The following is a 17012-nucleotide window of genomic DNA, read 5'->3' as shown; positions in this document are numbered from 1 at the left end:
GAGTCAACATGAGTAGTATTTTACTTGCTGACGTTCACTTTTACCTGAGTCATTTTCTATTAAGGTATATTTCCTTTTACTCAAGTATGACTATTGGAAACTTTTTCCACCACTGATTGGAATGGATGTGATCAGACAACTGAATCCTTTACTTCTCTAATACACTCTTAAACTGACTGGAAATGGAGCCTTGGAATGAGAGTGCAATATGACAATGACCTATGAGGGAAGATCAGTGGTCTACAGTGGATGTAAATTGTAAAGTGATTTGCTAGATAGAGTAATGCGATAATTAAGCAATAAGGCCCGACGGGGTGTGGTATGCCAATTTACCACGGCTAAGGCTGTTCTTAGGCTCGATTCAACCCTGTCAGCTGGTCAAACCCCTGAGGTGCTTTATTGCTGTTATAACTGGTTACCAACATAATTAGAGCAGTAATAAGAAATGTTTTGTCATACCCGTGATATACAGTCTAATATACCATGGCTGTCAGACAATCAGCATCCAGGACCAGTTTATAATTGACTGTAAACGTATGAGGAGGCTGTTGCTAGATAGAGTAATGCTATAATTCACTGAATGAGGAGGCTGTTGGCCCAGGATTGTTGCTAGATAGAGTAATGCTATAATTGACTGCATTAGGAGGCTGTTGGATTGATCCCTGCACTCACAGTACTTCTACACCACCACATTAAAGAAGACAGTTTAGATTCCCTTCCTCTGCTTCCTCAAAACACAATCAATATGGCAACAATTCGTCATATACTGTACCAAAACATCCAACAGAAATCTATTGATCAATCAAATGATCAATAACCCCTTCAGCTCAGTCATTTTTAGGGTAACATTTTCACAGACTACAACCGCAGATAAACCAATGAGAAAGATATTTCACCGGATGAACAAATGTGAAGCATCCGGTTGGCGTTTCCACTTACTGCCAAATATGGTGATGAGAGGAAGCCCAGTGGCCGTCAGCGCGAGAAGATGGAGCGAGATGGATTTTGTCCGCCATTCTGCTAAGTTTGTCATCAATGAAACATTTGATCTCAATACAGTTTTCGGTTTCCAAAACTGGAATCTGTTATGAACAGAGTGGACTAAGTTTTGTAGACTTTACCCTTTGACAAAGTTTCCAAAATTGTGTTGTTTGAAGGAGTGCGAGGGCGAATTGAGTTATTGCACAATTCACAGAGTAGGCATTCCCTGGAGAGCTACCCTCCTGTAGGTTTTCACTCCAACCCCAGTTGTAACTTACCTGATTCAGCTTATCAACCAGCTAATTATTCAAATCAGGTGTGCTAGATAAAGGTTGGAGTGAAAACCTACAGGACGGTAGCTCTCCAGGAACAGGGTTGGAGTGAACACCTACAGGACGGTAGCTCTCCAGGAACAGGGTTGGAGTGAACCTACAGGACGGTAGCTCTCCAGGAAAAGGGTTGGAGTGAACACCTACAGGACGGTAGCTCTCCAGGAACAGGGTTGGAGTGAACACCTACAGGATGGTAGCTCTCCAGGAACAGGGTTGGAGTGAACACCTACAGGACGGTAGCTCTCCAGGAACAGGGTTAGAGTGAACACCTACAGGACGGTAGCTCTCCAGGAACAGGGTTAGAGTGAACACCTACAGGACGGTATCTCTCCAGGAACAGGGTTAGAGTGAACACCTACAGGACGGTAGGTCTCCAGGAACAGGGTTAGAGTGAACACCTACAGGATGGTAGCTCTCCAGAAACAGGGTTGGAGTGAACACCTACAGGATGGTAGCTCTCCAGGAACAGGGTTAGAGTGAACACCTACAGGACGGTAGCTCTCCAGGAACAGGGTTAGAGTGAACACCTACAGGATGGTAGCTCTCCAGGAAGAGGGTTAGAGTGAACACCTACAGGATGGTAGCTCTCCAGGAAGAGGGTTAGAGTGAACACCTACAGGACGGTAGCTCTCCAGGAACAGGGTTAGAGTGAACACCTACAGGATGGTAGCTCTCCAGGAACAGGGTTAGAGTGAACACCTACAGGACGGTAGGTCTCCAGGAACAGCGTTGGAGTGAACACCTACAGGACGGTAGGTCTCCAGGAAGAGGGTTAGATTGAACACCTACAGGACGGTAGCTCTCCAGGAAGAGGGTTAGAGTGAACACCTACAGGACGGTAGCTCTCCAGGAACAGGGTTAGAGTGAACACCTACAGGACGGTAGCTCTCCAGGAACAGGGTTAGAGTGAACACCTACAGGACGGTAGGTCTCCAGGAACAGGGTTGGAGTGAACACCTACAGGATGGTAGCTCTCCAGGAAGAGGGTTAGAGTGAACACCTACAGGACGGTAGGTCTCCAGGAACAGGGTTAGAGTGAACACCTACAGGACGGTAGGTCTCCAGGAACAGGGTTAGAGTGAACACCTACAGGACGGTAGCTCTCCAGGAACAGGGTTAGAGTGAACACCTACAGGACGGTAGCTCTCCAGGAACAGGGTTAGAGTGAACACCTACAGGACGGTAGGTCTCCAGGAACAGAGTTGGAGTGAACACCTACAGGACGGTAGCTCTCCAGGAACAGGGTTAGAGTGAACACCTACAGAACGGTAGCTCTCCAGGAACAGGGTTAGAGTGAACACCTACAGGACGGTAGCTCTCCAGGAACAGGGTTAGAGTGAACACCTACAGGACGGTAGGTCTCCAGGAACAGGGTTAGAGTGAACACCTACAGGACGGTAGGTCTCCAAGAACAGGGTTGGAGTGAACACCTACAGGACGGTAGCTCTCCAGGAACAGGGTTAGAGTGAACACCTACAGGACGGTAGCTCTCCAGGAAGAGGGTTAGAGTGAACACCTACAGGACGGTAGCTCTCCAGGAAGAGGGTTAGAGTGAACACCTACAGGATGGTAGCTCTCAAGGAAGAGGGTTAGAGTGAACACCTACAGGACGGTAGGTCTCCAGGAACAGTGTTACAGTGAACACCTACAGGACGGTAGGTCTCCAGGAACAGGGTTAGAGTGAACACCTACAGGACGGTAGCTCTCCAGGAACAGGGTTAGAGTGAACACCTACAGGATGGTAGCTCTCCAGGAACAGGGTTAGAGTGAACACCTACAGGACGGTAGCTCTCCAGGAACAGGGTTAGAGTGAACACCTACAGGACGGTAGCTCTCCAGGAACAGGGTTAGAGTGAACACCTACAGGACGGTAGCTCTCCAGGAAGAGGGTTAGAGTGAACACCTACAGGACGGTAGCTCTCCAGGAACAGGGTTAGAGTGAACACCTACAGGACGGTAGGTCTCCAGGAACAGGGTTAGAGTGAACACCTACAGGATGGTAGGTCTCCAGGAAGAGGGTTAGAGTGAACACCTACAGGACGGTAGCTCTCCAGGAACAGGGTTAGAGTGAACACCTACAGGACGGTAGCTCTCCAGGAACAGGGTTAGCGTGAACACCTACAGGACGGTAGCCCTCCAGGAACAGGGTTAGAGTGAACACCTACAGGACGGTAGCTCTCCAGGAACAGGGTTAGCGTGAACACCTACAGGACGGTAGCCCTCCAGGAACAGGGTTAGAGTGAACACCTACAGGATGGTAGCTCTCCAGGAACAGGGTTAGAGTGAACACCTACAGGACGGTAGCTCTCCAGGAACAGGGTTAGAGTGAACACCTACAGGACAGTAGCTCTCCAGGAAGAGGGCCCTTCAGTAGATAATAAAAAAGCCCCATCACTTATTAGGAGTTGTAGTTTATCGCTTATTCTAGGAATTGCCAGAGACAAAAAGTATCGTATAATCTGGTACAAAATCCTAGAATATTTCATGTTGATCTATTCAAGTGATGAGAGTCAATATACAGGCAAGAATAATACCATTAACACTGATTCAGAACTCTGCATTAACACATTGCACAACAATAAATAGTTGAAACATTAAAACAAGTCTCTGACAAAGAGCTGCCATCCAACACACAATACCCCTCAGAAAAAAAGTGCACAGGGACAGTACTGTACCAGGGTAATTATCTGCCCACATATGACAAGTATGACATTACACTGACTGCGGTGCCCCTACCTGTACTGAAACAGCAAGACAGGACTGCAAGACAACTGCAAGTACCACAGTTCAAAACAACCAATAATAAAAAAAACGTACCCACCCAAAACAGCTCATTAGAGTTAGTACTCTGTCATAATTCAGAATCAGGATTATAAAACAATAAACGTAAGTGCATAGGTTCACAAAATGAATTTTGAAATAATAATGCATTATTATGGTATAGGGTAGAATCAGCATAGTGCATCCAGGAACCATCGCCAGCAGGGAACTCTCACCAACCACAGATGAGCAAGAGCTTAAAGCAGAATAATGAGGATAAAATCCATCACAGAAAACCCTCAGAGAGAGTGAGAGAAAGAGGGAGGGAGAGCACACGAGAGAGAGTAACAGAGAAAGAGAGAGATGGAGGTGGAAGAGAGAGATGGAAAGAGAGAGGGAGGAGGAGGAGAGCGAGGGACACGAGAGAGAGGAAGAGAGTCAGTGGACTAAAAGAAACATCTCCGTGGTCTGTTAAATGCCACTCAGTCTATATTTAGAAAGATGCCAAAGGAAAGTCTCGCTGTCCTCTGGTGATCTGGAATCACTGCCTTATGTTCTTATTGGACAAAATAGCTTTGCGTTTAAATATTAAATTATTCACACATAACCTTAAATAGTACCGTATCTTACAGTATAACAATTTCTATAACTAGGTATCTAATCATATCACTAGGACACAGTTTTTTTCTGGTCTGGTCACGTGGTCAAGAAAAACTCAAGGCCCCAGTCATAAGGTATCACTACCTACCTGATATACCAGTAAGTGACGCTGAGATGATTCAACTGCGTTACGTGGAACTACAATCCACACAATCAACCACGTCCACCTTATTTACCTCTGTGTAGTTGACTCCCTCGAGTAAAGAGAGGTTATGGTCAGATAATCAAAGCTGTGGCATGGATATAGCTCATTGGTAAAGTTTCCCCACTGTGGTAAGACCCCAGCCGGATGACCACATGGTCCACATTCCCTCAGATGGATTCCTCATACCAACCATTCCCTCAAATGGATTCCTGATACCAACCAATCCCTCAAATGGATTCCTGATACCAACCAATCCCTTAGATGGATTCCTCATACCAACCAATCCCTCAAATGGATTCCTCATACCAACCAATCCCTCAGATGGATTCCTCATACCAACCAATCCCTCAGATGGATTCCTGATACCAACCAATCCCTTAGATGGATTCCTCATACCAACCAATCCCTCAGATGGATTCCTCATACCAACCAATCCCTCAGATGGATTCCTCATACCAACCAATCCCTCAGATGGATTCCTCATACCAACCAATCCCTCAGATGGATTCCTGATACCAACCAATCCCTTAGATGGATTCCTCATACCAACCAATCCCTCAGATGGATTCCTCATACCAACCAATCCCTCAGATGGATTCCTCATACCAACCAATCCCTCAGATGGATTCCTCATACCAACCAATCCATTAGATGGATTCCTCATACCTACCACTCCCTCAGATGGATTCCGCATACCAACCAATCCCTCAGATGGATTCCGCATACCAACCAATCAGATTAAAGACTTTTAATCTCATATGACAGATGCCCATCTCCCTCTCTAACTAACTCCCTTCATAGGGTATGGAAGTAACAGTAATCTCCACACATCTAAAGGAAAAAGTGCACTTGGATTAAGGGTTTAGTGTACTTGGATTAAGGGTTTAGTGAGAGTCTTGTTGCTCATTTTCACACACTGACATAAGATAAATTATTATGCAAGTATTTCTTCATTGAAATGTCTGACAATATGAGTCTTCAGCCATAGTTGCCAGCATTCATTCTCTGAGTTCAGTTGAGGTCACAAACAAACAAATCTCATGCAAAAAGGCAGAGACAGTAATGATTAGAATATTGGCAGATCCTTGAGCTGATCTCAGACAAAAACAGAGCTGGCAAAATGTGTATACATCAGGTCGAATTTGAAACGGCCACACTAAAACTGGCTTTGCCTTGGTTGAGCTTAACTTCTGATCATCAATGGCACTCAACCAGTGATTATTGTGAACACCGGCAAATCCTATCTGGCAGGTCTGTCACTAACCCATTTGATTTGGCTCAAGACTAGTCTCCATTTTGGCTCTGAGGCTATGCAGTTTCACTCAAACCCCTACCAGTTTGACCTAACAGGAGGGTCACTGTGGGTTTACCCTGAGCCCTGTCTGCAGCAGATGGCGTCCACCTAAAGCACAGTGTGATAATGGTTGACACTAATTAAGACCCCCCGTAAATCCCTCCACCAGCAAAATGAGCAAAAGGAAAAGCCTCATCACCCACTCATCACTCATCACCCACTCATAAACACTCATCACCCATCGCACACTAACTTTTCACTGGGACTCTGAAATGGGGATTGTAGAAGGCTGCATCCCACCTGGGCTGTACTAGGGTGTCTAAATGGGAATAAGGATTTCATGTACATCTCCGTGGGCCTGAGTGATGTTCACAATGGAGTACAGGTGGTAGAGCATATACTGAACACAGTCTGGATGATACCCAGAAAGCAGAGACTCTGGTACCTGATGTTGCCGATGAGCATCTGCTGCTCGTCAGTGGTGAGGATGTCTGGGAGGACAGAGGCCAGCCAATCAACCTTCTTCTCCGCAGCATACTGCTTCAGCACCGCAAACAGCCTCTCCTTCACCTCAGGCTCCTCCCCCAAAATCTGGTCAATCTGAAAGATATCAATAACAATTGTTGTTGAAGGGCGCATAGTATACAGCCTCCCTAAAGAAACATTGCATACATTTACAAAGAAGCTTCCAATTATCTGACTGAGGAAGTAAGCTCAGTATCTTTGCTGTTCAAACTGTTGTTCAACTGTTGTTTTCTCTGGACATCAATGTTCCCCTGTATAACTCATACAACAGTTAGTTTAAAGAAAGCCTCACCTTCCTGTTGAACTCCAGGGCCTTGTGTTTGCGGTCCTTCCTCATCCCGTCTCCCCCAGACTGTATCCCATCCATACTCCCACTGCTGCGTACTTTCTGTCTGGGCCCCAGACACAGCACCCCCAGCCTCAGCGTACGCCCCTGGGACGCCTTGATCAGTGCTGCCGCCATCTCGTGCTGCCTCACTGGGATCCCGTTGACCTCCATGACGTAGTCACCGGCCCGCAGGCCACCCCGTCCCGCCGGAGAGCAGGGGGAACAGTCCTCCACCAGGAGGGGGCAGTCTCCTACGATGGTGAAGCCAAACCGACCGTCAGGACCCGGGGTGATGTCCATCTGAGAAGCAGAGATTGAATTCTTATTTCACTTTCACTGTATTATATCAAGATAGAGAGAAATCATTTTGACTAATGACTTGAAAAGTATGGCCTTGCCAATGAAATTAGCACATCAAATTCAGCATTGCCACTACAGTTTCTGGGGTTACATGAGGTATCAGAAATACAGCGAGTCAGATCTTCAGTAGGCACAAGCAGTAATACCGAAATATTGACAAGAAATCAATTAGAAGTATCAAACATTGTGCTACTACAGTATGATGGTGCCAGGTGAGTCCCAGTCAGAGCGAGTTCAGACCTGCTGGATGCGAGACACCACTCCGATGCTGGGAGGGATGTTCCTCTGGGTCTGAGCGATGGAGATGACAGCCTGGACTCCCAGAGTGGACACATTCTGGCCCTCGATCTCCAGCACCTGGTCAGAAAGACCATTTAATGAAGACACCCAGAAACAGCTTTTCCAGTATAAATCCCTGATCATACTATTACACTATCATCATAATATTATCGAAGTATTAACATAATACTATTAACTGCATATTTGTCAATTGACTTGCCGTGTTAAATAATGGTTAAACAAAGGATAAAAATAATTTTGGTTTAGTTTAGGACCTAGAATCTCTCTGACCTGGTCACCTGGCTGCAGGCCCGCCAGGTAGGCACTGCTCCCCTCCTCCACAGACAGGATGTAGCTAGGACCACTTCCTCCCAGCTGAAAGCCAAACTCCTCTGGCCAGCCCTGATTGGATGTCGGCATCGCAATGACTACATGAGAGAAGAAGAAGAATGACGAAGAGGAGAGGAAGATGAAGAAACACACAGAAAGATGTTCTGGATTGAGATGAGAATGAGAGAAGCAGAATGGTGCTCTCAGTGGGGGGCTGATCTCCTGTCGAACCCTTGGGGTCGCTGACCTTGTTCACAACTCCAAAGGCATCTCAGAGTATTTGACCTTGAAGAGCATGAAGTGCTCTCTTCCAAAGTTAATCCATCTTACTGTACATCGAAATTCACTGACTCTCTATCTGACGGAGGGCTCTGACGGAGGGCACTCTATTGCCTGTATGAGAGCGACTCAAGCACAAAATATCTGCCATAATCAAACACAGAAAACACATTTAAATCCAGGAGTGCAGATAATCGTGCTTTTTGTGGTAATACACTCCAATCCCTAATGCTTAATTTGTGAACCTTTATAACATTCTATAAACATTTTAGTCATTTAGCAGACGCTCTTATCCAGAGCATCTAAACAGGATCAGCATGTATTGACCTCCACGAGTTTGCTTCCAAAAACGTCCCTGACATGACAGGTCACACATGCCAAATATAGAATTATACAAATATTTATTCTGTCTGAAAATGTAACATGAACCTTAAAACAGAGCCAGTGTCTGCTGTTCAACCTCCAAAGCCTTGAAACAGTAACGTGTCTCAATAAGTGAATGACATTCAAACAGACAGACTTACAGTCATCTTTAGATGGATAGCGAGGAACAGCAGGCTTGTTTTGGTTCCTGAAAGAGTATCTGCCTTTCTTGTTCTGTAGAAATTTCTTCATCTTGTATCAAACTGCAGGTGGCCTATCTGTGAGCTAGTATCCAACCTGGCTGTACAGTAAAAAAGCCCCTTGGACCACACCAACAGCCCCCATTCAAACAAGAGGGGTTGTCAATTCAAAATACTCCATCTTTAGAGTCCTCCACAGAGTCCTCTACAGAGTCATCCACACTGCCACCGCAACACAAGAAAAGGGTGACAGTACATGAAGACTTGTCACAGAGTTACTCCAGAATCTCCTCCCAGAGTGTGCCCTTGCAGTCTTCCAGCCCGTTTGCACAGTGTTAATGATAAAACTGGGACGCCCTCGCTCTACTCCGCTCCTTAATAAAACCGCTCTCCAAAAAGGGCCCCCATTTTCTTCTATAAATACTCCTCTGTCTTTTTTTCTGCTCTCTCTCACGGCTAGGTGACGTCCTCCAAGGGACGGAGACTGGCCCAGAATCACTGTGTGTGTCATTCAGAAAGGGGTTGATAAACACTAATTGGAGCGTGTGCCTGGGCGCTCTTATGTGTCTGGTAGTCTATAAGTGTGTGTGTGTGTGTGTGTGTGTGTGTGTGTGTGTGTGTGTGTGTGTGTTCCTCAATGCTCAGCCCCATTGAGAAGGAGCAGGGGCAATTTAAGACTTTGCTCTGGATTAGTGGGATTATGGGCTGAATTTTTAAATCTCCCTCCACCCCCATCAGGGCAGGGACAAAGGCACAGGGACACATGCCCCTCTTTATTAGTGTTAGGGTTGTGGAGATATCCACACAGACTCACCCACAGTGGTGCGTATGAATGCCTCTGATCTGGGTTACTTTAAAACAGTGCTGCAGCAACTTGTCCCTGAGGCAATTTACAGTAAGATAGAGTATTGGGCAACACAGAAGCAATCAGCAGGCTAGTTACTAGTCACATGGCCATCAGTCAATGGTAATTGAGAACTGCCAGCGAGTTGAGTGAGAACTGCCAAGGATTTATTGTAGAGAGAGACTTTAATTGGAGATTATATAATTTATGGAGCATGGAACAGGACTACTGTGACAGTAGTTCAGCATTTTTCTTCTAAAGGAAATCAGTAATAATATTGTAATAACATAGTCATATCAAATGGATATAGTAACAGTAATAACATATGGTTTATAATGGCCTAAATACTGCTAAGACTGCTAAGACAGCTAAGACTGCTAAGACAGCTAAAACAGCTATGTAAGTTACTTATTTTCCAACACAGAAAACAGCAAAGGTGAAAAAAGTACCTCATAGTTGAGTAAAAGTAACAGCTCAGTCCTAGTTATACATACTGGGCCAGATGAATTATTCAACAGCCATGCTTGTATCTCCAAACAAACACTGTTCCCTTCAATCAAACTCTCATCTTACACCTTGCCCAACCCAAGATTGTCACTTGACTTGTATATGGGAATATGGGAGAGCAAGAGAGACCGAGTGACATTATACAGGTCATTGAGCCTGAGGTAAGACGACTGAGCCTGGTCGGTGGGTACCTGACTGTTTTGGCAAGACATCAACCTGTTTAAAGCAGAGACCGACTAGAACAAAATGAAAACAATATTCATTCCCAGAGCCAAAAACAATCAAGTCATTTAGATACTGAAACAAATTACTATAATTGCTAAAGCTGATAGGATCCATCATCATGTAACAACCGCCTGAATTGAAGCAGGGGACTCAGTGTGAAAGTGAATATATTGTGGAGATTCCCAACAGTACTAGTAATTCTAGGAATTGTTTACATCTACAGCCAAAAAATTCATGAATATTCAGTCTGCTGATGCTGGAAAAACTTCAATGCAATCCTATTGAATGAAGATACTTATTGTAACTGCCCAGAACGGTTTCAAAACACATTCATTTGAGCTCCCATTATGATTTTAGAAATAAGATGCAGTCTTACCTTTCAACACCCTGAGAAGATGAAGAAATACATAGCATACAGAGCAAGTGCCTCTAAGTAACACTCCTCTCACTAACTGTATGTGTAACATGAGAGCAGGGCCTGTTTGAAAATGCAGGCAAAACTCAGCAACCAGATCCAACAGCCTGTGTCATGATGCCTTTGTGTTGTGTGCAACTGAGGAGCAGGTGCACAATATTGAAATGGGGTAAAACTGTGAACATTTCTACTTATCCATTCATTTTCAATCTTTGCAAAAAGTTCATGTTAAGTCAAACAAATCTAAAGCAATTTAGTCTATATGACTGAATTTAATTTAACTTGACTGTGAATGATTAACACCAAACCTTGTCATGCATGAGATAAAACATAATCAATTACTTATAATGTATGCATTTATCCATGTTTACAATTTGTCAAGTAACAGTCCATCATGACGTCACCAAAGGAGCAGTGAAGTGATGCTATAGTTTTTTTGACATCACACCAGCAACAGCAGTGTTAAAAAAACAAACAAAAAACACTTAGCAACTGGCTATGGATTTGTCAATGTGCTTTTTTTTATTGTTTTATTTTGGGTGGATTAAGTTAGTTTTCCCTATCACCTATGGGTTTTATTTTTACCTTGTTTGTTTCAAACCCGTCCAGTTGGTGGCGGCAATACACCTTTTTAGGTTGTAGTCTGCCATAAAACACACAGAAGAAGAACAACAACACAAAAGAAGAACAAGAAGAACAACAAGAACAAGAACAACAAAAAGAAGAACAAGCAGACGATGAACATGCAGCAGAAGTGAAGCCACCCACACCGTGCATGAGAATGGTCCACAGAAGTGAATGGAGTTTACTGCAACACTAGTTAAGGCACACATTTAAATTATGAATTGTACATCCCACAAATAGGTTAAGTAACAACATGGCTCAATGAAGTAATGTTAAGATAAGTAGCTAGCTTACTCACAGCTAGGCTAGCTAGCTATGTCAGTGAAATGTGGAAGGAAGCATCCTGTTGTTGCTAACCTGCACCTTTTACAATTACATTAGCCTAGGTTTATTGTAATGATTATTGTTATACTATTCATCATCATCATCTAGCTTAGCTATTATCTCGTAATGTAAGGAGACTAAATGATAAGTTAGCATAGCTAGCTAGTTATTTGTAGTCAGTCAGTGCTTGACAGCCAGGTAGCTACTCTAAGTTTCCTACATGATGTTCCTGACATTTCCCTACTCAGACAGGTTAACAAATAGATTTCCTCACACTATTTGCTATCTATGTGGTGGTCGTGCTGATGTGCACATTGTAATGTGCAATACAATCCCACCATGAATTAAATGAAATACTCTCTTTCTCTGTAGCTACAGTAACAAAGAAGCGACGAGCAGGCCAGCTCCAGGCATACCCATGTGACAAGAGGATGTTCCACCCTGGAGCTGTCCACCTTGTCAGCTGGTCAAACTTTCTCAAAACACTGTAGTAAGTAGTACAGGTTGGCCCTTCAGCTTTTAGTCACAGGCATTAGATCTAAGGCTGAGTACTGTACCTCTGAATGTCTACTATAGGCATAGTACAGTCTAAACTACACTTCTCAGAACAGCATAAAACATATTAAGATTGTTACAAGATAATGTATAACTGCCACTATTATTGTCTTCAAACTGTATTGAATATCCAATGTTTTCCCTTTGTGTTGTCCAAGAGTCTGCAACAGGTGTGTGACCACCACTGTGTCTGGGTCAACAACTGCATCAGAGCTCAGAACACCTGGTACTTCCTTCTCTACCTGCTGGGTGTGTGTGTCATGGCAGCAGACATGGTACTACTGACGGGGGACGTTACTGCACGCTGTGGTGCAGTCAGGCATCCTACGAGGCCGTTATGTAGATGATGATGGGCAGCAACGGCACGCAGGGATGCTTTTTGTCATACAGGTAAAAGACTGGATATACAGTGAGGGAAAAAAGTATTTGATCCCCTGCTGATTTTGTACGTTTGTCCACTGACAAACAAATGATCAGTCTATCATTTTAATGGTAGGTTTATTTGAACAGTGAGAGACAGAATAACAACAAAAAAATCCAGAAAAACGCATGTCAAAAATGTTATAAAATGATTTTCATTTTAATGAGGGAAATAAGTATTTGACCCCTCTGCAAAACATGACTTAGTACTTGGTGGCAAAACCCTTGTTGGCAATCACAGAGGTCAGACGTTTCTTGTAGTTGGCCACCAGGTTTGCACACATCTCAGGAGGGATTTTGTCCCACTCCTCTTTGCAGATCTTCCCCAAGTCATTAAGGTTTCGAGGCTGACGCTTGGCAACTCGAACCTTCAGCTCCCTCCACAGATTTTCTATGGGATTAAGGTCTGGAGACTGGCTAGGCCACTCCAGGACCTTAATGTGCTTCTTCTTGAGCCACTCCTTTGTTGCCTTGGCCGTGTGTTTTGGGTCATTGTCATGCTGGAATACCCATCCACGACCCATTTTCAATGGCCTGGCTGAGGGAAGGAGGTTCTCTCCCAAGATTTGACGGTACATGGCCCCGTCCATCGTCCCTTTGATGCGGTGAAGTTGTCCTGTCCCCTTAGCAGAAAAACACACCCAAAGCATAATGTTTCCACCTCCATGTTTGACGGTGGGGTCATAGGCAGCATTCCTCCTCCAAACACGGCGAGTTGAGTTGATGCCAAAGAGCTCCATTTTGATCTCATCTGACCACAACACTTTCACCCAGTTGTCCTCTGAATCATTCAGATGTTCATTGGCAAACTTCAGACGGGCATGTATATGTGCTTTCTTGAGCAGGGGGCCTTGCGGGCGCTGCAGGATTTCAGTCCTTCATGGCGTAGTGTGTTACCAATTGTTTTCTAGGTGACTATGGTCCCAGCTGCCTTGAGATCATTGACAAGATCCTCCCGTGTAGTTCTGGGCTGATTCCTCACTGTTCTCATGATCATTGCAACTCCACGAGGTGAGACCTTGCATGGCGCCCCAGGCCGAGGGAGATTGACAGTTCTTTTGTGTTTCTTCCATTTGCGAATAATCGCACCAAATGTTGTCACCTTCTCACCAAGCTGCTTGGCGATGGTCTTGTAGCCCATTCCAGCCTTGTGTAGGTCTACAATCTTGTACCTGAGATCCTTGGAGAGCTCTTTGGTCTTGGCCATGGTGGAGAGTTTGGAATCTGATTGATTGATTGCTTCTGTGGACAGGTGTCTTTTATACAGGTAACAAGCTGAGATTAGAAGCACTCCCTATAAGAGTGTGCTCCTAATCTCAGCTCATTACCTGTATAAAAGACACCTGGGAGCCAGAAATCTTTCTCATTGAGAGGGGGTCAAATACTTATTTCCCTCATTAAAATGCAAATCAATTTATAACATTTTTGACATGCGTTTTTCAGGATTTTTTGTTGTTGTTATTCTGTCTCTCACTGTTCAAATAAACCTACCATTAAAATTATAGACTGATCATTTCTTTGTCAGTGGGCAAACGTACAAAGTCAGCAGGGGATCAAATACTTTTTTCCCTCACTGTACAGATACACATGCACACAATGATGTTGGTGCCTGATGTTTCCATGGAGTTAGTCTTTCCTGCCCTCAGTTTTTCCACAGCAAGTCTGATTTTAAAATGTAATGAATGATAACCTTTCTAGTTCCATTAACGTGCCACAGAAACCCCCACACACTTTGGCACAGCTTACAGATGGAATACTATTTATTTTTATTCAGTTTTATATCCTAAGTTAAATGCACTTCCCACATATATACAGTGCATTCAGAAAGTATTCAGACCCCTTGATTTTTTCCACATTTTGTTACGTTACAGCCTTATTCTAAAATGGATTAAATCGTTTTCCCCCCTCATCAATTTACACACAATACCCCTTAATGACGAAGTGAAAAAAGGTTTTTAGAAATGTTTGCAAATGTATTAAAAATAAAAAACAGAAATACCTTATTTACATAAGTATACAGACCCTTTGCTATGAGACTCGAAATTGAGCTCATGTGCATCCTGTTTCCATTGATGTTTCTACAACTTGATTGGAGACCTCCTGTGGTAAATGTAATTATTTGGACATGATTTGGAAAAGCACACACCTGTCTATATAAGGTCTCTCAGTTGACAGTGTAAGTAAGAGCAAAAACCAAGCCATGAGGTTGAAGGAATTGTCTGTAGTGCTCCGAGACAGGATTGTGTCGAGGCACAGATCTGGGGAAGGGTACCAAAACATGTCTGTGGCATAGAAGGTCCCCAAGAACACAGTGGCTTCCGTCATTCTTAATGAAGTTTTGAACCACCAAGAGTCTTCATAGAGCTGGCCGCCCAGCCAAACTGAGCAATCGGGGGAGAAGGGCCTTGGTCAGGGGGGTGACCAAGAATCCGACGGTCACTCTGACAGAGCTCCAGAGTTCCTCTGTGGAGATGGGAGAACGTTCCAGAAGAACAACCATCTCTGCAGCACTTCACCAATCAGGCCTTTATGGAAAAGTGCCCAGACGGAAGCCACTCCTCAGTAAAAGGCCCACTTGGAGTTTGCCAAAAGGCACCTAAAGACTCTCAGACCATGAGAAACAAGATTATTTGGCCTGAATCCCAAGCGTCAAGTGTCTGGAGGAAACCTGGCACCATCCCTACGGTGAAGTATGGTGGTGGCAGCGACTGGGAGACTAGTCAGGATAGAGGGAAAGATGAACGGAGCAAAGTACAGAGAGATCCTTTATGAAAACCTGCTCCAGAGCGCTCAGGACCTCAGACTGGGGTGTAGGTTCACCTTCCAACAGGACAATGACACTAAGCACACAGGCAAGACAATGCAGGAGTGGTTTCGGAACAAGTCTCTAACTGTCCTTGAGTGGCCCAGCTAGAACTCCGACTTGAACCGGATCTAACGTCTCTGGAGAGACCTGAAAATAGCTGTGCAGTGACGCTCCTCATCCAACCTGACATAACTTGAGAGGATCTGCAGAGAAGAATGGGAGAAACTCCCCAAATACAGGCGTGCCAAGCTTGTAGCGTCATACCGAAGAAGACGCGAGGCTGTAATCGCTGCCAATGGTGCTTCAACAAAGTACTGAGTAAAGGGTCTGAATACTTACGTAATGTGATATTATTATTATTTATTTTTTTATACATTTGCAAAAATGTCTAAACCTGTTTTTGCTTTGTCATTATGGGGTATTGTGTGTAGATTGATGATGGGAAAAAAGTATTTAATACATTTTAGAATAAGGCTGTAACGCAACAAAATGTGTAAAAAGTCAAGGGGTCTGAATACTTTGCAAATGCACTATATTTCCTCTGTCTCTCCCCAGCACCTGTTCCTGATTTTCCTTAGGATCGTCTTCATACTGGGTTTCCTGGTCGTCGTGTTCAAGCTCTTGGCGGGCTATGCCATGTTCTACACCTTCCTAGCTCTGGTCAACCAGACCTCCAACGAGTGGTACAAGGGACGAGGGAATGTCTGCCAGCACTGCCACCCCTCACCTGACCACTTCTGTGGTCCCCCAGCCTCTGACCAGTCCAAAAGGTGGTTCTATAGTAGAGGGGTGCTTAGAAACCTGGGGTACTTTTGGTCATGTAGTGTATGTGGACACATGCTCGTCGAACATCTCATTCAAAAATCATAGGAATTAATATGGAGTTGGTCCCTCCTTTGCTGCAATAACAGCCTCCACTCTTCTGGGAAGGCTTTCCACTAGATGTTGGCGCATTGCTGCCGGGACTTGCTTATTTTTCCTTCTTCGTCATGTGCAGAAAAAAGACAATTGAGTTTGACAGAGGCTGATATAGGTCTACTACACTACTGAATGGAAGTATTATTATTTCTAAATGTATTGTTGTTGGTGTACGGGTTTTGGGAATTTCTAACTGGCAATAAAGCTTCTCTTTACACTTTTTCCCAGGCTGGTGTCTGTCCCTTGGGATGAATGCATTACAGATGGTCTAAGCCTATCATTGTATTAGAGGAGGCAAGGATGCATAATCATATTATCACGTCAACAAGTAATTCAATTCAATGATTGCAGTGTGTACACAGAAAAATGCATATGGAGCTTTGCTTGCTGCTTGCACAAGTTGACCCACAAGGAACCTAACCTCGTCCCCAGGCTCAATTGCTACCGGTAGGCCGTCATTGTAAATAAGAATTTGTTCTTATCTGACTTGCCTAATTAAACAAAGGTTCAATCAAATTTTAAAAAGACAAAGAGAGCC

General features: G+C 44.3%; 1 protein-coding gene and 1 pseudogene across 4 annotated transcripts in view; one reads left to right on the top strand and one right to left on the bottom strand.

The window, feature by feature from the left end:
- Positions 1–7179, bottom strand: part of LOC115152945 (delphilin) — a 54562-nt gene extending 47383 nt beyond the window's left edge. For all 4 annotated transcript variants that reach the window (XM_029697881.1, XM_029697882.1, XM_029697883.1 and 1 more), the window contains exons 1-2: positions 6990–7179; positions 6618–6772 (exon numbers count right to left, since the gene is read on the bottom strand). In XM_029697881.1, the coding sequence (XP_029553741.1) occupies positions 6618–6772; positions 6990–7160 (326 nt within the window). In that variant the 5' untranslated portion in view covers positions 7161–7179. The remainder of the gene's footprint in view (positions 1–6617; positions 6773–6989) is intronic.
- A 4178-nt stretch (positions 7180–11357) lies between these two features.
- On the top strand, positions 11358–16696 carry LOC115152943 (probable palmitoyltransferase ZDHHC4; annotated as a pseudogene).
- The last annotated feature ends 316 nt before the right edge of the window (positions 16697–17012 follow it).

Source organism: Salmo trutta, chromosome 18, assembly GCF_901001165.1.
Source record: "Salmo trutta chromosome 18, fSalTru1.1, whole genome shotgun sequence".
Taxonomy (NCBI): Eukaryota; Metazoa; Chordata; class Actinopteri; order Salmoniformes; family Salmonidae; genus Salmo; species Salmo trutta.
Note: the sequence above shows the minus strand (reverse complement) of the source record. Positions and strands in the feature narration are given on the sequence as shown.